This window comes from Thunnus maccoyii, chromosome 8, assembly GCF_910596095.1.
Source record: "Thunnus maccoyii chromosome 8, fThuMac1.1, whole genome shotgun sequence".
Taxonomy (NCBI): Eukaryota; Metazoa; Chordata; class Actinopteri; order Scombriformes; family Scombridae; genus Thunnus; species Thunnus maccoyii.
Window position 1 is genome coordinate 26,205,933 of NC_056540.1, and position 20,541 is coordinate 26,226,473.

Below are 20,541 nucleotides of genomic sequence, written 5' to 3' on the forward strand. Positions count from 1 at the left end.
AAACTAAATAGACACAACTCAAAGACTACAGTCTCTAATATCAGCATAACGCGGTAAGCGTGGAAGGTTTAGTACTGCACATATAAACAAAGGGTTGATCCAGCAAGACAGTCAAAAGTGTAAAAATAAAGAAGTGAAATAAAGTAACTTTTGAGTCAATAAGACTATATTAATGCATGTCCATGCCACGAAAAACATCTAAATTCACAGTCTTTACTAACAGTACAGTTATCCAACTTCGAGTTGAACACCAATGCGCTTACATCTAGAGAGAGCACAGAAATGGTCAAATAAGTGCATGAAACTAGCTTTTAGAAATACTGACAAAACAAATTCTGCCAGGCAATGAACAGACAGGCCACCTTTGTAGTCCAATGGCATCAGGATGTGTAATTAATACAGTTACTGTCATGAACAAAATTAGTATGACACATACTTTTCTCACATCTGATAATTCCACCAAGGAGTGCCATTATACCAGCAACATTTTAATGTCAGAGTTTCTTACCAGTTGAGACTGATAGATGCAGAGTGGACTGACCCACAGTGATCTCTTTTTTTCTCACATGAATTGTCCTTAAATTGCAGTGCTTAACATATAGGTATGCTTTGATATATCAGTATATACAGTGCAGAGTTCTGCAAAAACAGGAGTTTAGTATTTATAAATTTCCACTTTTAAGAAATTAAAAAACGGGTTATGAAAGCATGTTTGCATGTGCTTTTGTGGTTTGTGATTGAAAGACAATGGAATCATTCACAGTCCTAAAATACATTTAAATGGCAAGATTCCCCCGTTTATCATAAAATAACCCATAATTTATCTTTAATTGACTAATCCCATCTTTGACACACACACATATATATATATATATGTATATGTATATATATATATATATATATGTATATCAAAGTCATTGTTTCCTGTTTAACAGGCTTGGCACATCTAGCAAATATTTGATTTACTCTAATGATTTGGTATTTATTGTGTTTTCTTGCTATTTTATAGCTTCAAATAGAAAAAACAGATGTAACTACTTTCATGTGAAAGTGGTTTTAATCCCTGGGAATACTGGTATGACAAAGGCGTACAATGCTTCATAGTTGTGTTGTGAGATTTAAAATATTTTCAAAACTAACCACCTGTTCACATACAGTACATAGTTCTTGAACATGAAATCTCCAGACACACGACATGTGTGAAATGTGCTTGAAAACCCTTTTAAGCCCCTGTTGACCCCCTCAGACATCAGCAAAAAATAAATTATGCATCACATAACATCAAATAAAGATGTAAGAAAAATAAAACAATTATATGCAAGTTATGCAAAGTAAAAAAAAAAAAAAAAAAAAGCAGAGATACTACTGCTACTTTTGATTCTACAAACTACACTAAAACTACTATCAGCACTAAACAACTCGTATTCAAGAATAATATAACTGCCATAATGATAATCATAACACCATCCATGAGAGAGGTAAAGGGGCTTTTTTTCATCTGAAATGCTGTTTGTGACTGAGGAGGTTTGTGTGACTTCCCCCCTCAGACCACATTGTCATATGACGCACCAGTGACATCAGCAGTGGCGAGGGCCCTAGGCGCCATCCGCCCCCCCTCGGGAGGGGATGGTAGAGAGAGACAGATAGAAAGACAGAGGAGAGAGAGAGGGAGAGAGGCCGGAGTGGCAGGGCCATGCCTCACGCTGGTCTTTATGTGTAGGCATTGAGACGCTCCTTAGAGCGAGTGGAGTGGATGTCGTGAAGCTCCTGCTCCTCCTTCGACTTGATGTCCTCGTACTTCTGCATCCGGCAGGCGTCCTTCACGTAGGCCCAGTTGGCCGACAGCACCATCAAGTAGTGGATCTGTGATATATAGAAAGTTATCAAGTTTTACAACAATACAAAACTGATTTGCTTTTTAAATTCTGTAACATTTGATTTCTATAATTTGGTCAAGATTCTCACAGGATTTATAGTAGATTTTCGCAAAGTCACTTGGAGAGCACATGAGAGAACTTTATTCAATTGCATTCCATTAGAAAATAGACTCAATTTTTCATTATTATATTGTTTTTGTGTGGATGCATTTCAACAACTTACAATTACTTCAGTATTCATTTAAAATACACAGAAAAAACTGTCAATGCTCGTTTGTGTAGACTGGTCCTTTAACTTTTTAGGGGACCTTTCCAACAGTCCAGCAGGTGGCAGCACAATACTAGCTATAGCTACTCTTGCACTTTTGTTACCATATGGTTATAATGAATGTATTTTGCTGTAATGACTGAGGTTGTAATACAGATCCTCAAAAGAATGCCAGTTTCTTAGCTGCAATAGCTCTTTTTTTATGATATGCAGAAACACCAGTTAGGTGACTGAGACTTGAACTAACCTTCATAACTGTCAGTGTTGCACATTAAGCACATGTATGTATTTAGTTTGTAGTTCAGATTGTTTTACTAAGGCTCACTTGATGAGTCTGATACGTTTTTAAATATTTTTTTCAGCACTGATTGTTTTTCTGGCTTTGAGGCTTTTTGAGGGCAGCGAGTTCGGCCACAATTTGCACCATCATCCCTGACTAGCAAACACTTTCTGTTTCTCAGAAAATGGCTCCTCAGAAATTACTGAGTGATGTTTGCAACAATCTCTGAGCCTTTCTTCTCCCTGTTTCCATGACAACGCCATGACATGCCTGGTGCCTCCGAAAGAGGGGAGGGAGACAAACCCTGTCTTTTCACTGCGCCAAAATGCCTTCTCTCTCTACAGCTATACTCTCACAGGCAAACACAGCACAGGCTAGTCAAGGAGCAGCCACAACAAAACACATCTGTTTTCACAGGTACAAAATTCCACCACAGTAATCTTTATTTGCAAAAATGATCACCTGCAAAAACTATTGGCTGAGCAATTGAGTAATCTGTCCCCTATGAAGAAGATGTGTGAACATCTTTGCTTTTAAAGTAGGCTATATCCCTGAGAAAGAGGTTCTTTTGTTTTTTTGCTTGATTTGAAAGATATCAATGAGATTCATTTACTTTGAAGATGATTAGGTCTTTGAAAAGAAAATTACACGGTAATTGGGGAGATTGTTTTCTATATTGCAGCAAAACAAAGTTTTTGAAGATATGTTTTTTCTTTTATGTTAAGATTTTTGCATCTGTGGAGAGAGGTACAAGCTGGTGTCTCACCATAGCAATGACAGCAGCTCCTGCTCCAGCAAGGGCACAGATGAACAGGTGGAATGTCATGTCAAGCTGTAGAAAAAACAAATCACAGCACATATTAGTCTTCAAGGCTTTATGGGCAGTTCTGCCAGTCCAAGCTCCTACCTGGAAACTTGGCACTTTCAATATCTATTGTTTTAACTGTTGGGGTAGTGGGACTCATGGGACTATGATCATTCTGGTTATAACAACTGTTTATTTTTGTTTTTTGCAGTCCATGTAGGTTTTGTTTACATGGTGATATTCAGATTATTCAGATTATTATTATCCAATGTATTTGCAATGCGTACGTACTGTAAGGAGCCACGCTAGGTTTCAACATACTGTAAACAAACAGGTTGCTCATGTAGCTACCCAGTGCTTCAACACTCCTCTACCATTTGAGCCGCTCTATCACATCAGCTAATAAAGTCTTATACACAAGGTCATCTAGGCAGTGGTTCTATGGTTGAAGTGGAGCGTGTCTGTGGTGGCTGGTGGTGGGTGGCCTGAACTATTTTGAATGAGTGTTACTTTTTCAACATTCCCAGCTGTTATTGGTATTCAAACTAGTAAACTGTTCTTAGATGTTACAAACCCATTTACCATTAAGGCCTTGCAGTTATCAATTCATATTATCTACAGTAAAATTGTTTATAATATTATTTGATATTTAAAAGTTCCTTTCACCTTACCTCATTGGATTCACACATCTTGTAGAATTTCTCTGTTCCAGCACACACTGTTTTCGCCTCAGCAATTGGCACAATACCTGAAATATAATGGTTTATTCATTATGTACGAAAACCAGTATTGAATGCTATAAAACCAAAATGCAGATAATGAATAAACAGCAACAAGGGCAACAAGCTTATTTGTACCAATACACCATTATAGTACAGACTTCCTGTACGCACAGTCACACGCCGGCGACATATAGGGCTCTAATGTGATGGTGGCAGCACAAATGGTTGTTGACACAGCAGCAGTACTAGTAAAGCTGGTGGCTAATGTACTGAAAGGGGTAGCACTAATTAAAAATAATGAGCCAGCCAAATGAGCCAGTGGCTCATTTAACAAATGCATGTCCTTTATATGGAAAGAATAAGTGTGAAATATATCATAGATAATTTCTGTGCAGCAGGAGATGTTTTATACTTTATGAGTGACACATAGCCTTAATAGTTTCATCATCCATACAGAATATAAAGAAGAGTTGTTGGTGTTTTTTTTTACAGAAACAAACTAAAGGCCACACGTAATTAATAACCTTTATAGTCTGCTGATGAGTTTATGTTTAAGAATTAACATCATCGTCATATAACTCTTAACGTATTTTGTAACATGTCAACCAAAATGTTTTTCCTAACACTGCATTTATCATTTTAAACTCTGTGTAGTTTTCCTATAATATCAATAGGAACTATCCTGTAGTGTTTAGTGACTTCACAGTAATCATAAGAGCTGCTTTGATTAGTCGATCAACAGAAAATTAATTGCACCTGTTTTGATAATCAAACAATTGTTTTTAGTAATTTTTGAAGCAAAATGCCAAACATTTGCTGGTTGCAGCTTCTCTGCGAGGATTTTAAGCTTTTCTGTGTCATATGATAGTTAACTGAATTTCTTTGGGTTGTGGTCTGTTGATCTGACAAAAACGACATTTGAAGACATCACCATGGACTCTTAAGATGAATTATAACAGGCATTTTTCACTATTTTTTGACATTTTATTGACTAAACAATTAATCAAGAAAATAATTGACAAATTATTTGATAATGAAAATAATCTTTAGTTGCAATCCTATTAATCATAAAGTATTTTATATTATTTTATCTAATTTATAACCTCACTGGAATATCGTAAATATTTCTATTGTAACTTGTAATATTTGTTTGTCACTCAGTATTTTGCTGTATTTATACCTAGAGACTAAAAACATTAGTGACTTAATTCATTATGTCATACAATAGCATAGTTTGGTTTTTTTAGCAGTGGGGTTATGTTATTATTTTCTTATGTTGTGTTATTTGGGATGTTTGTATAGTGTAGTCTTTCCCCCTGGCTGTTATAACACTACTATTATTTTATTTTTCCAGCTCGGTCTGTGTATCCTGCACAGAGGTCCAAAGAAAACAGAATTTCAGACAGATTTCAATACTTTCAGCAGGATATTTGTTAATATTTATTCTTTTATATGCTCTACCCTCAAACTAGACACCATACATTTAATATAACAGTGTACAAGTTGCTATTAGCTGGTGTTTTTAGGTGATTGCAGTGAGCAGAAGAATATAGAGATGGAAAGTATAATGGGGCCTACAGTTGAGCCTTACAGGACCCCGCCAGAGTACTAGCTGAGGTGGATGGGGAACTGCCCAATCAGATAGCAGGTAAACCAGTACATGGCTGTGCCTTTATCACCAACCTGACAGCTTAGTCTATGGGGGACAGTGATTGAGAAAAAACCTTACCAAGATGTTTTGATTGAAACGGTAGTACAGTACAACATAGATGTGAGAGGTGTTCAGCAGTGTATGACTGTATGTCCTGCAGACACCACAGTAATTGAGATCTAAGCTGTTGGGGCTGGAGAAATAGAGACAGAATAGTCATACTTACCATACTGGCGTGGGTCCAAGCAGAGTGTGGCCCCCTCCAGGAAAGTAGCGTTTTGGCAAATATTCCAGATGTTGAAATATATAAAGACTGGGAGAGAGGTAAAAGCCGTCACTCCGAGCCAAGCCAGCATGAAGATGTATGTCAGCATGATGAACTGAAAGAGCAAAAGAGGACAACAGATCAGATTTGTGTACAGAACTAATTCATTTTATTTTTATTTTAATTTTCACTTTTTAAGTTAAATTCATACAAACTAGGATGATGTTTTCTATATCCTGATTCACACTCTAGTCTGGCTGAAACAGATTCTTTTGAAAATTGTATGTAATTACCTTCAGTGTTGATGTAGCTAATTACAAAAGATTCACATTTTAAAATGCCTACAATTGGAAGATGACAACACCAAAATTTTAATTGTGATTATGGTTTTTCTCATCAGTAAATACTACACAGTCTACATACAGCATGTGAAAACATGTCAGGCTATTTTAATAGCTGGTGTTTCTCCAAATTAATTAAGTTAAATGTGAAGTTACTGTACATCTACCACAGTATGTATTTAGTGTTTTGTTCCAGGGCATTATGGAGGGACACATGGGTACTGAGGTACACAAATTGGCTGTTGTGAATCTGTAATGCTTTAGCCAACCCATCTTATTTTGGCTCCATGGACACAAGATTAGCACACACTAACTTAATGAACCCAATGACCACAAATACCATAGCATAGCTCATTTCCTTTGCCTCCCTGGGGATCGTCAGATTTGCTAAGCAATTATATCCCAGAGATAATCTTGTTAGGGTTGCTGCAGGCTCTTTGAAATGCTCCTAGTGTTTTATTGTTGTTTTGGCAGTATAATAAAATTATGTTGACTGATGTTTTAATGAAATTATAGAGCATTCAATTACAAACATAAAATCAGGAATACATTTTATAAATAATCTGCACATACACATGTAAACTGACAAATAATTTAGTGCACAAAAACAGTGTGTGTTTGCTGTCTGGCTTGTCACACTTGCTCAGTTCCTATGTGTCCTACATAATAAGCTGATTTGTATACAAAATTAGTAATAATAATTAATCTCTTTGATGACACTTTAACAGAACTTAATACAAATTCAACCTTTAATTGGTTAATAAAATATTTTGCAGTGTTCTCTACCTTCTGTTGAAAACACCCATTGCCAACAGCATGCTGGTTAACAGCAGCAGTGATTTGTTAAAAATAAACAGAAGAGGAGCTGGGTGTGGATATGGAGTAGTGATTGCTATCATAGCAAGTCACCTAGAGAACCCTTCAACCACTCAAAGGAAACTTCCTGTGAAATCACCCGATATTTAGACTGTTTGACTACCAAGTGATTTCTGAAAACTGCAGTCCAAATTTACAGCAACATTAGCTTATGTACAGTCATAGATATGATCAATAGACAGTAGAAACAATTAAATAAAAAACTAAAACTAAAGTTGATAGTTATTATGTACAAATGTTGGTCGTACCCAAGCGCTGACGCAACGTCCACAGGTGGTGATCTTGAAGTCTCCATACAGGTCTTTAATGGCTCCACTAGTGAAAAAGCCCTCCACCATCAGCAGGATCCCGTAGACGAAGAAAGCCGAAGCAATGCCATAGATCACATACTTGATAATGTCAATCCTGCAAATGAATAGAGAGCCACTGAAAATGTGCACAACAAATACAGTGTTATGCTTTGTTCTTGAAAGTGTGACAGGTCATTTTGTGAAGTTGCAACACAATGATGCCTGGAAAAGAAGAGGATTTAATTATGGGTGAAGTAATGTTATTCTTTACTTTTGCTTTCGTGCCTCAGATAATGCAGATGCCATATTATCCAAGTTACAAAGGCAAAAATCACTTCAATTTGGAGATTTGGTTCAGTGTGGGAAATATAGGCTATGTCAAAGAGTTCATTTTTGTCACTGTGGGTATTCAAATTTTCTATTTATATTATTATATTATAAATTCTCTTGAGGATAATGTTTTCTCCAATTAAGTTACTGTTATAGCCAGTCAATCCTTTTTCTACTCACATGGTGAAGACGTCCAGTGCGTCCACGGGGCTCCGCACCACCTCAAAGTAGTTCTGGAGGATGGTGACGGTGCCAGTCAGTGCCTCATGTCCACAGCCGCAGAACAGAGCCACGCCCGCGTAGAGCAAGATGGTGGCTATGAGGGATGGGTATGGGATCCCACCCAGGCATTTGATGCAGCATTCAAGGCATCCTAAACAAACAAAGAGATGAAAAGGATCAGTTCTTAGTCAACGAACACTAAAAATAACACTTTAACTTCTCAAAGAAAACTCAGGTTGGGTAGAATTTATGTCTTTGGCCCACTGTGACACAAAGTTGGACAAAATTCGTACTAATTTGCTAAGCCTTAAATTATTCAGCAGAACATTGCCAATGGGTGAATGCATTTGCATGGTGTACACTGTATTGCCATTTACTTTTTGAGAATCTCCAACATTCAAACCACAGTTGGAAGGCAGCCATGCATGTGCATGCTGGAGCAAAATACAACTTGACAAAGCAGCTGGACCACAGTACATCTTCTCCCTGATATATGGGCAGCTGATGCTTTTATGCATCTTATGTTGGAGTATTCAAATCCACAAAATGGAGTGAGATACTCCATACTATGCTGTGACCTGAAGTCACATTTTCCCTGTATTCTAGGTTTGTGCACCGTATTTGTTTGTTCTGTTCAGCCCTACAGAAGATGCTGACATTTTATTCAGCACTAAAAACTCAGCCTGAGATTTACATAGTGGTCCTGACCTTTAACCCCATTCTTCTATGCCTGGCTTTCTTTCCCTGGGGCCCTTAAGGTGACTAATCACTGCTTGGCTCCAACTTCAATCTCCTGTCGCAGATTGCTCTGTAAATATTTGTGCACGCAAGTGTGTCTATATGAATCGCTTAGATTTATGACTTTCCTTCTCATGTCTGTGTATTAGTGAGTGTGTACACGAGCACTGAGCCAGTCATTTCTCAGAGTAACAACAACAGAAGCGGAGTTTATTTCCTGTCGAAGCACGGAACAGAATCAGACTTTATAGGGTCTTGCAGTACATTGCAGTATATTAACCACACAGACACTATCTTTCACCAAGCCAAGCCCATTCTGAATCAATTTGTAACTCCATCTAGAGCTGTATTAAAATGGAGGGCTACATACTAAAATATGCACAGCTATCTGAAACCCAAGTCAATATATGCATTTGAAATGTTCATACAAACCGAAAATTCCTCTAGGATCCATTACATCACGATCATGGCTCATGATTAAATTCATCTGCATTCACACTGCTGTCCTTGTTCAGGAAAGAGACTAGACTGTATGACTGCATAGTCAGTTTTCATTGTCAATTTTGGAGATGATAAAAGATTTCAGGATTGTTCATCAAGTATATTTTCAGCAGCATCTCTTTTATGATTATCTCGCTGTCTTCACCTGTGTTACAAAGCAGGAGCCAAAGCAGTATCCCCCCTCCTCCTCCTCCCCAACTCTCTGCTTCTGGCTCTGATTCAAACCTGACTGGAATACCAAGTAGCTGGTCCGCCTGCTGGGCTCTGCTGAGCGCTCAGACGCTTGGTGCAGCCCCGACCCTCGCCCAGGCTTGCCTGGATTATCTGCATCTTCGCTGATGTAATCCATTGCTGAACTGCACTGCCTATAGAAGGTGTATTTCCCCTTCTTACTGTGTTTTGAACCTTTCCTTTTCATCCAGGAAAGGTTTCTGAGAAAGAATTCTGTTTTTAAACCTGTACAGCTTTTCACACTTTTGGGGAATCTACCCAGTTCAGCTACCGCAGAAACAAATATGAACAGCTTAATTGAAATACTCTTGAGTTAGGTCATTAATGTCTGTTGGACGTGCTTGTGTTCCCTGTTTTTAGCCAGTGTTTGTCTTTCTTTTCTCGGCTTGGTGGTGCTTTATGCTCAAGTCGAGTGTAAGCTGGTTTTCTTTATGTTTCAATTTCAAGCATGCCCTCCTTCTCTCAGGGAGATCTGTATATGTCACAATATATCAAACTGGAGAATCCCTCCAGGAGCAGGGCATGGGGGACTGTGTCATCACTGCCTTGGTATTTCTTCAACACAACTACTGGCCCAGCTCAGGGGAGTGGGGCATCACTTGGGAAAGGACATTAAAAATTCATGAATCACATCACCTTTCATATATTTTAGGCTATCAGGTTCTCACAGTGCCATCTGACATCCACTCTCGGGTGGTTTCACACCAATTCACATCTCAATTCATGTGACTTTGACTACCTGTAGTAGGTTTAAATGACTACGAGCCGCCTCTTGGATGAATGGCGAAACAACAAAATTTCCCTAGCGTTTTGAAAGTCATTTGTTAAAAGGAAGAACATCAATAAACAATCGATATTGTAATGGGGTGTTTTAATTTACTTTTTTGGTGCACCCATTTGCCTTCAACTTGCCTTGATAGCACTTTCATAAGTTGTCTCCCAGAATACCTTTAGATAGCCCCCATAGAAATGGTTTGAAATAGTTGAAGGTGGGATTGTGGTATTATTTCCTAACAAGTGTGATCATTCAGCTGGTTTAGGAGTGTTACTGTCACTTATCTCTTGTAAATATCCAAATGGACTTATAATATGATCTGGACAACTGAGAATCCTCAGACATTGCTCGCAAATTCATTGCATTCTGGTTTGTTGAGGCTACAGTCAGTGGAAAAATATTTACTCATATTTTAGATTAAAAAAACAACTGTTGTCATCACCATTAGACCTATACTAGAAACCTCCACAAGACATCTGATTGACTATATTCGGCCACTTCTGCATGTAAAAAGGAAATACAATATGCTCCATTAAAGAACTGTTCCCAGAAACACAGGCTTGAAGTACCATTTCAAGTTTAAAAAAAAATATATGTTTAAGAATCGATCACTCATTAGGTGCCTTGCTCAAATGCATCCACTGTTTACAGAAGATAGAAAAGGATATTGTCACCACCTCTGCCCTCAGACTCATTACTCGTTACCTTATCATTTCCGATAGCAGGCAGTGACAGGATTTATTGATGTGAAGGTGTTTACTGACAAGATGAGACAGAGGGCAGTCACATTTACCCCTCATGGTCTGGGTCAGTGTGCCAGTTTAAACAAGAATAAAAGATCCAACTATCCAGTCATCTCAATTACTCACCAAACAGACAAGTCAGCAATGAGATGTTTTTATAGATGGACACTTATTTTAGCCTTAATGTCATATGTAAGATTGTTTACAGTAGGTTTTTAAGAAGCAGCCTGATAGATCACTTGCACTATAAAGAACACTATTTATTGTAATTTGCTTCAGAAATCACCCAAAATGGAAGCAGTTGTTACAACCTTGCATGAGTAGAACATCCCTTGGATTTGTAGCACAAACCCATGCAATCTTTCTTTTGAGACATGCTGGTTATATTTGGTGCTGTAGACATGCAGAGCCTGTGCTTTACATGAGGGAAGATGAGCAGTAATATAAATGATTTATGTAAAGCCCTCAATCAGGCTTTATTACCTCTGCATTATTTACATTTCTGCACAAGGATTAAACCAGCTGGAGCAGGGATCTTACTATTTGTCATTTTTAAATGTATTTTACTTCTCCCTGATTTACAACAGTGCCAATCAAATAAGTAGTTTAGTATCATTACTGCTTATTACAGACCCAAATAAGACTCGTAGCTACTAGTTTGCATCATAATACTTTGAGCTACAACAAAATAATGTCGTCTACGTGACTTGACTGAAAGCAAGTGTTTCCATGGAAACAGTTGAAGATGAAGTTACAGAAAGGAGATGGGTGCGTCAGTGAGTGGATGTAACCAGAGTGGTGTTTTATTGATTGTCGGCTTTTAATTTCGTTGAGGGGAAACTCCAGGATCCAGTTAGGAAAGGTGTATTAGAAAAGGGCAAAATTAAATGACCATGCCAAATGCAGGTTGAAGTTACTACTGAATAGTAAGTCTTGCCTCACTGAATGAGTCAGTGGATGCTTGTGTGTGTCTGTGTGTGTGTGTGGGTTATGTTCAGCCATGGCTACAGTGTCATCTTCTACTGAATTTTGTCTTTAATCAGCTCTTGTCACTCTAAAGTTCTAATGTGTAATTCATATTTTTAGGGCTTGCTTTATGTTTTTGTGATACACTGAGGGTATTTCTTCAGCTGTGATCTGATAATAAGTGTTACATGTCACCACCTCTGTATTATGGCAAACCCCCTCCCATATAGTGGCTCTTCCTCTCATTCCCTCTCTGTAACTCTACATTGATCTTAACTGACTGAAAGATCGAGCTGGTGAAAAACGGCAAGCAGTGGTGCAAACTGACTTGGAGAGCTACTGGATGCTTGATCCATAATTTAGAAGTGGCACAGTGCAGCAGAGCACAAGCCTCTCAAATTTATTATTCATGCTTTCTGCTTAGCCCAACATTACCTGCAATGAAAATAAAAGATCCCCTGCTTGATGAGGAGTCGCAAGTATTTGAATTGATCTTGCTCCCGGGTGTAGTAGTACTTGTCTATTGAAGTACGGACTGATGGCCAGTCAAGTTGGGAATTTGGTGTAATTGACTTTGGCTAAGCTGATTTAAATGGACCATTAGAAGTTGTGATGAAGTAGGTCTGTCTGCTCTTTGCTACTGGTCAAGCAGGAGATAATATAGAGCTATTCTAGTATTTTAGATATTGTATGGCTTTATTTATTTATTTATTTATTACATTATTAAAGTCTACGGAAGCTATCCCCAAAACATTTTAGGTTAATGAGTTTAAAAATCCTTAAAAAAATTAAAATGAGATCATTCTTTTAAAGTAACAGTCAGATTTATAAGGCTTCATGTTCCCCATGTGTCTCCAACAGAGAAGACACAACTAAGGATATTCTTTCCACTGAGTGTTAATCAAATACATTTCACTTGCCAAAATTGAAAATCTGGCAACACGAGGATTAGTCTTAATGAATTTTGAACAAAGAGACAGGATTTCAGGAGACGGCGGGGTTTTAAATATATTATCCTCCACACAAAAAAGCCTCTGTTAGGAAAAAAAAAAACGTGAAGCCTACATGACCCCAAACACCGCAGTCCAATCAACAGAAGGCGTCTCCTTAATACAAAGAGAAAGGATGACCCCCTCCCAAGGCCCCTCCCACCTCCTACTTCTCCTCCATCTGTCAGTGTCATATCCGACAGGCAAAAGGGACACACACACACACACACACACACACACACTCACACTCACACTCAGACTCTTACTGACCCAGTCAACATACACATGAAGGATGAGGTTATCTTTAAATAATGCTTAGAGCTAAATGACGTCCTTCAAAGAAAACATGTCTCAACATCTGGGAGACAGTTGGGGTTAATTAACGAAGCATTCGCTGCCCTTTTCATGACACTAATGGGTTAGATGTTGTGTGTCCATACTGACAAGTGCAGTATTACAATAATTTTTCAATTATTCTTTCCTTACCTAGTTTCTCACTTGCCTTGAGCTCAAATTTGTATTTCTTATGGCCGTTTATGGGTCACAGCAGGTCTGGTTGAGTGCATTGTGATTGAAGCAGTCAATATACTTATTACATAGCCTATTGGATTTTTTTTCACCCTGCTGGATCTGTTTACAGGATCTTGTTAAGGGAGGGACATGTATTTTACTTAAACATATACTTTTAAAGTTTCAAGAATCTCCCACATTTATCTTTCATAATTCCAATCATTGATTTTATTTCAGTCACTGATGTTTTTATTTGGCTAAAAGTATTATTCTGCACTTCCAAATTATATCTATTGGTGTTTTCAACCATATTTTCGAATTCAGTGGCAGAGAACTTATATTGTACTCGTGCGTAAGCCGATATGTCAGTCGTCAGTGTAAGTAAATGCAGTATAGTATCAAACTAAAAGCATACAATGACACTAAACTTTGTGATCCTGTTGGTAATTTGCAAAATCGTTTAATGCTCAAATTATCACCTTTTTATTCTTTTAGTGTGTCATTTGGGTCAAAACATTACTTTCTGTATTAATAAGCTGCATCTTTCTCTTAAGGTTAGGGGCACCCAGATCATATATTCCTACACATATCTGCTGATAATGATATACCAGGAGTTGTGGCATAAATGCTGATGTTAAACACTTTATGCTTTTTCAGATATGCTTCTTCCAATGTAATAACATGTATAGAAAAAATATAAGGGATGGTTTCAAACTCATCAGAATAGCATTAAAGGCTTTTTATAGATGATATTAACCCATAATAATTTTATATGGTGGTGCATCCCTAATTAAAATAGCCATATGGAAGCAATGTGTTCAAAAAAGATAATAAGATGCAGTGTTACAAGAGGTAATGAACAAAATTAAAATAAGGAGGAGACAGAGGAAAAAAATGATGATCAAATCCGATGTCTTAAGGCAGATCCTTGGTGCATGTTGACTTCACTTGCACAGCAAGACGTCTAATCAGACTCAGTTTCTGCACATACAACTAGCAGTTATTAGTTCCTTATTACCAGAGGAGTTTTGTATGGGGGTGGGGTGGCAGTGAGCCTGGTCCTAGAGAGAGAGAGAGAGAGAGAGAGAGAGAGAGATCTCAGTGGGGGGATGGTGTGTCTGTGTCAGTCTGAGAGTAATGGGCGTATACGTGTCTCGTTGCTTTCCTATATTTAATGCGCAGCCCCCCTTCCCCTGAAGCGAGCAGGTTTTTTCAGCTCCCGCACGCCCCCATCTCCTCTGCACATGTTTAATCAACCAGTATGGTTGCCATGTCAACTGCAGCGCAAAATCTGAGAATAGACCGGGTACTTTAGAGCCGTGACCCACTTACTGTATGTCAACAAATTCAGTGGGACAATAGTGAATGAGACACATTACACAGATAACCCCTCTGGGCAAAAAGGACGTTACAGGCCAGGTCCAAAAGCTCAGCTACTGATTTCCTCTCTTTCTTCTCTGAGAAGATGGAAGAGTCTGAACAGGACTGTGTGACTGCTGAGCAGGGATGTGTCTTTTGTCAGTGCCAGGTTCACGGCAGGAACTGAGGGGCGAATGTCAAAAAGTCAAGAAAAGAGAAGAGGGTTGTTCTTTTACTCTCATTTTGTACATTTTAAGCAAGCAGCTGATGCCCTTTTCCAGGGTGAAATGAGCTTGAATATCTTAATTGCCAACAATATAACAACAAGGAGTGTTGGAATAAAGACACATGGCATAAACAATAGATTGCATTAATAGCCTGTCTTCATTATGATTGAAAATTGCAGCAGTCTCTATGATTGCATTCAAATTAGATGAATAAAAGTTTAAATTTGAACTTTCTGCAGCTATAGTTTGATATAGACTTTTACAATAAGAAATGCATCAGTAAGGTGTCTTTTTAAAATGAGCTTAAACAATGAGGAAACATGAATGTCATGAAACACATTTAACATAAGAATAAGCTTGTAAAGTAGTCCTAGTGTTAAAATAAAACAAAGCAAAACAACTATGGCGGATATAATCATTGCAAAGATCCAGTAAAGATCTTCAGGGAATGATCTCACAGTGCATCATTATATTCTGAACACCTGTCCCATATCTTAACCCTTATCTATACTAGGGAGTTATTCCTGTGAGAACAACAAACAAGAAAACCCTCAGAAGTTGTCCACTAAGAGCCCCAACAAATTTCACAAGAACAATTGGTGGAACTCCCTTGACTTCTACTTTGACTGGAAAGTTAGGATTCAGAACAATGAGAGAGAGAGAGGGAGGGAGAGCGGGAAGGGTTATGTATTGTAGCATGACCACAACACTGCACACTGATATTTTGAGTTGATGCTACATTATGTCAAAGTAGAAAAGCCTCTGAAATGGCATTCAGGCAATCATGAGACGACCAACCTCACTGGATGATAAGGAAACTCTTGGATGTGCTACCACTTAGAAATAAAGGAAATGAATAACATCTGCACTAAACGATCAAATACCCTATAAATATGCCATATTTAGTTAATAATCATTTGTGGTCCTGTATATTGGCAAACCAATGATCCAGTCTAACCACAGCACCCACTGTATATTCAAAGCAGCCTCTTGTGAATTCACCATGCCGTAACCTCAATGCAAATTTGACATTTATTATGGGAGATGAAAATTCAAAGTGCATGCAACTCGGTGAATCATTAAAACCAAAGCAAGACTGTGTCTGCTGTGTTCTTGCCATGCCGTTAGACAAAAATGCTGCTGTGTTTTCAATATATTTATTATTTCATCTAAATTGACAAAAAGATGTCAATGAATTTCTCATCATCTAAAGGTCTGCCAAGTTAGTACCCAGATCAAACTGATCAAACAGAAGGACAAACGGTGACGTGCAGAGCAGAGTCTTGGCTCAGGAAATGCTAACAGGTGTGCCTTTCTCAGTTTTTCCGTTCTGTAGCAATTAACAACACCAGCATGAACTAATCCCAGAATATCGTATGGTTTATTCTTAAACAGTATTATCAATCTTATGTTCATTTGCATAACTTTTCCGCAAAACTCGATTCATTTCAGACCTGTGATCAGTTTAACTTAAACCTGCTTGTTCTAACGTTGGGCGTTGGTTTGCTCCCTGTTGCTGATGGTCCCTTTGGTACATGGTGTGCGCTGCTACATTTGGCTAGCAGCTGAAGTGAGCAGAGCCCACCTGGTGCATCTGACTCATAATCTGAGATTTGCTGCCTCAGAAGAGGAAGACAGAAGGGCATTAACGTGCTGTGAGTGCACTTATTGACACACATGTACTTCTTCTGTGGTAGTAGTACCTAATTTATTTGCAGTGTGTAGTTTCTTTGGGTGAAGTTTTTAGCATTTCCAACATTTCATCAACAAAATTATATTGAATTGTTCTTTAACATTGAAATAAATTGCTTATAGGTAGTAAAGATACTACCCAGTTGACAATAAAAACCCTTATAAATCTCAAGACACAGTTTCCCTCTCATAGGTAATCAGTGTTGCGTGACTTTCATGAGCTTTTAAAGTTGTTATGGCTGGACAGAAATATTGTTATAGAGCCTGTGTTTTTTCAGCACTTTTGCTGTAGGTAGTGCTTGCTTGAAAGTCACTGGATAATGTTTCTCCCCATTGTTTTATGTCTTTTTTTTCTCACTAATTTAGTTATCATGTTTATTATCCTATATAACCGAGGGTATAACTTGCTGTTTTGCAGCTCATAACGTCTCCTAAAAATGAGCAATATTTCTTACAAACAGTTACATAATTTTACAGGACTCAGAATGGAATGAAAGTGACATGAAACAAAATCTGACAGGGCGGATTTAATGCTCATCACGCTTCATCAGAGCAGTCATTCCAATCATCTGTTGTCTTCAATAACCAGGTGAGGAGCTGTCAGTTTTAAGTCATTAAATCATTTTATGAAAGGCACTTTAAGTTAAGTGTCCAGTGATCCTTGTCACTTTGCTCTAACCTCTCTATCGTAAGCTGTATCACGGTTGATTAACCAATGAATGTCCTGAAGTGTTGTGTCATAATCTTATTGGAGCCAGATAATAAATAGGAACCTGTCTTTAAATTTACTGTTGGCTCTCATAGGTATAGTGTATAAAAAAAAAAAAAATCAAAATTATGAGAGCAGTTTGGAAATTGATTTTAAGAAACAACTTGTCACTTATTATTTGTTTTTGTATTCTTGTATAAGTGGAATTAAATAACAGTATTTATTATTATTATTATTATTATTATTATTATTATTATTATTATTTGTGCAATCACCAGATTAACCTTTAAAGCATAACCTGTTAGAAATGGACCCTGCATGTCACCATATAATCTAGAAAGGCCTTAATTAAACTTTGAACTGATTCATCTTTCACTCTGTAGTTAATCTTGTTTAACAGGCAGACATAAAGGTTAACATGCAATCTGTTGTGGTCACATCAAATTACTGAAGAGTTATCATGAAAAAGTTGAAAGCAAATAATTTAAGTAAGTCACTCAAAGAAACAAGTCTAATTTTTGCTCATGTTTGCTGTGACACCTGTGCAGTGATTCTTGAGGGTGTGTCACCCTGCCGGACATAGAACTGTGGGTGGCTGCATACATTTGTCAGGGGGTTGGACCAGCTTAAATGTCATCCTCAGGGATAACAGGTTGGTGGTGGTCATTTACTTTTTAACCACCTCTTTTTGGATAGTGAGCACTTTTACAGTAATACAAAGCACATATTAGACCATATTGAAGACATATGGACACAAATATATGTAATTTTCAGAATGCATCTTACATTTCATTTTGAACCTGTTTTGCCTGCTTGAGTTTTAAGTTCCAAGCCATCCTTTCAAACCATCACAGTTTAACAAGTGACACAAAAACAATTACATCATCTGCAAAAAAAAAAAAAAACAACAAACAAGCAAAAAAACATTGACATTAATCTATGAAATGGCTTGTGCAGACCAACTCACTTTGCAGTAAAAATCAAAATGAAACTATAGCCCTCCGTTTGAATTATTTCCAAACTTTCAGATATCTTGAAGAAAATGTTCACCAGTAAAATATGGGCCAGCAGAGCTTGCAGTGTATGAGTGTGCATTAAGTAATTACTGAGTCTTTACAAACCTGTGCTTTGCCCAAATGAATGGACGTGACTTACAGAAATGCTTGCATGGATGCTTCTTTCAGTTGAATGAGCATTTGTGTTAGTGGCCAAGGCTGACAGATTTTGCTTTCTGAACAGGGATGCTTGAGTACACACCTAGTAATGGCGACCAAGTGGTAGTCAATCTAAAGCTGTAAGGATTTTGGTGGTGCATATGCCAAGCATTATAAATTGTCATGGGGACTGCATCCTCATAAATAATTGTTTCTCAGTCCCTTCAACCTGCAGGGTTGCTACTGCATGTGCAATACTAACATATAAGGAAAGGATTTTTTTCTCTATATATACTAGATGCTTTTGCTTATCATATATTCCCAAATCTCTCTCCTGCACTCTGTCAATCTCTCGATCCCTTCACCGTTTCTTCTTCTACTTAATTTCTGTCATTCTGACTCTGCCCCTGTACCTGTTTCTGTCTCTCTCTCTCTCTCCCACACTCTCAGACACATTGAACTATTCCACTGTTACAGAAATGTCATCAGCAGGAGTGGGTGAAGAGATAATAGATAATGACTACACTTGGCCAGTGCCATGGCAACTGTTTAAGCTCATGTGTATGCCTGTGAGGAGCACTGGGTTCCAGGGAGGAGAGAGAGGAAGGGAGAGAAACACAAACATATGAAGCCATGCCTGTCACATGAAATAAATCAAATAGGGAGGGAGTCAAGGGAGGCAGAGACAAAGGTGTGTCATTTCAGGATTGCTGTAAAATGAACCTCTTAATTCAAAAATGTTGCTTTCCACTAGTAAACAAAAATATCTTCTCTCCACTCTCTTGCTTTGTGACTCCCAACCATTCACTGAATCATTCATGCAGAGAAAAGGTGGTGGTGGGGGCGTGTGAAATATAAATAGAAATCCACTTTGCACAAAGCAAACACTGCCCCTCTTAAATGAGCAAAAGAAACCCCTGTTCCTGCATCAAATGTCGCTAAGCATCGCCACAACATACAACGTCTGGGTATGTGGACACAAAGGACAGAACCTGAGAGTTGATGGATTAATGAGTGTGGAAGCTTGGTTTGTTTCTTCACTCTTCATGTCTCCCTCTCAGCCATCGCGACAAGCATGAAAGCCATATCAAGCAAACAAAGACAGTCCAGTCCTGTGAAGCAGTTCACACCCCTCTGACTACTCAAACAGCACATACAGACGTGCACTCTTCAGTGGAGTGCTGACACTCAATGGACAAAGGAATTACCACAAACAGCTGCTCTTCTATTCAGAAAGGGAAAGGCTAACATTTGTGCATTTGTCTCTGCAGAGGCACTGCTGACACACTGACAAAACATCCATGTCAGATTTACTTAAGAAAATCTACACAAACATGCAAAGAAATACCTTCTTACCTTTCTGGGTCTGTCCCTCATCCATGTCTTCTTCCATTGTGTTGGTTTTGTGTTTTTTAGAGCAACAAAAGATTTGTGAAAAATGCCTGTTTAGGTTTCAGGTTCAAAACCTTATTTATTTTTAAGGGGTAGTCCGCAAAACAAAAAGTCTTTCTCTCTCTCTGTCTCACTTTTCCACTTTCTAGATGTCCCTACTGAACACTGAGATTGCCTGTCAGCTGTGGTTTCTGTCAAGCGTCCGGGGTGATGCAAGGGATCACTGAGTCTTTGTGGTGCTGTCCATTGCAAACTGCCGTGGCAAGTGCTGAAAGCCTCCTTGGTCCCTAGTGGAGAAGGAGGAGGAGGGGAGTTGGGGGGCTGGATGGAGCAGAGGGTGGTCTCTATGGTCGGCAGGAAAGCGCATGTGTGACGCGGGGGTATGTAGTTGAAAAGGCAGGTGTGCGAAAGATGTGGAATTAAAGCATTGAAAGAAGCGCTGGGATGGAGACGGAGCAGTAAGCCGAGACCATGTTCAGACAGGGGTGTTCATGAACGTAGGTCACCCTTATATACCCGGCCCACCCTAAACACCCCTGGCTCTCAGACAGAATGGTTAAGCCCACCCGCCCCTCACCCACACCCCTCATCCCCCCCAGTGGCTGTGGCTCTACTGCATTAACTCAAC

The 20,541-nt window shown here is 38.5% G+C and overlaps 1 protein-coding gene across 1 annotated transcript; it reads right to left on the reverse strand.

Moving 5' to 3' along the window:
• Positions 1-1,492: 1,492 nt before the first annotated feature.
• Positions 1,493-19,942, reverse strand: gpm6aa (glycoprotein M6Aa). Its single transcript, XM_042419747.1, has 7 exons — positions 19,878-19,942; positions 7,886-8,078; positions 7,334-7,490; positions 5,830-5,983; positions 3,902-3,978; positions 3,192-3,257; positions 1,493-1,863 (listed from the first exon to the last, which is right to left on the reverse strand). The coding sequence occupies exons 1-7, from the start codon at positions 19,912-19,914 to the stop codon at positions 1,711-1,713; spliced, it is 837 nt and encodes a 278-aa protein (XP_042275681.1). The 5' UTR covers positions 19,915-19,942; the 3' UTR covers positions 1,493-1,710.
• Between the last annotated feature and the right edge of the window lie 599 nt (positions 19,943-20,541).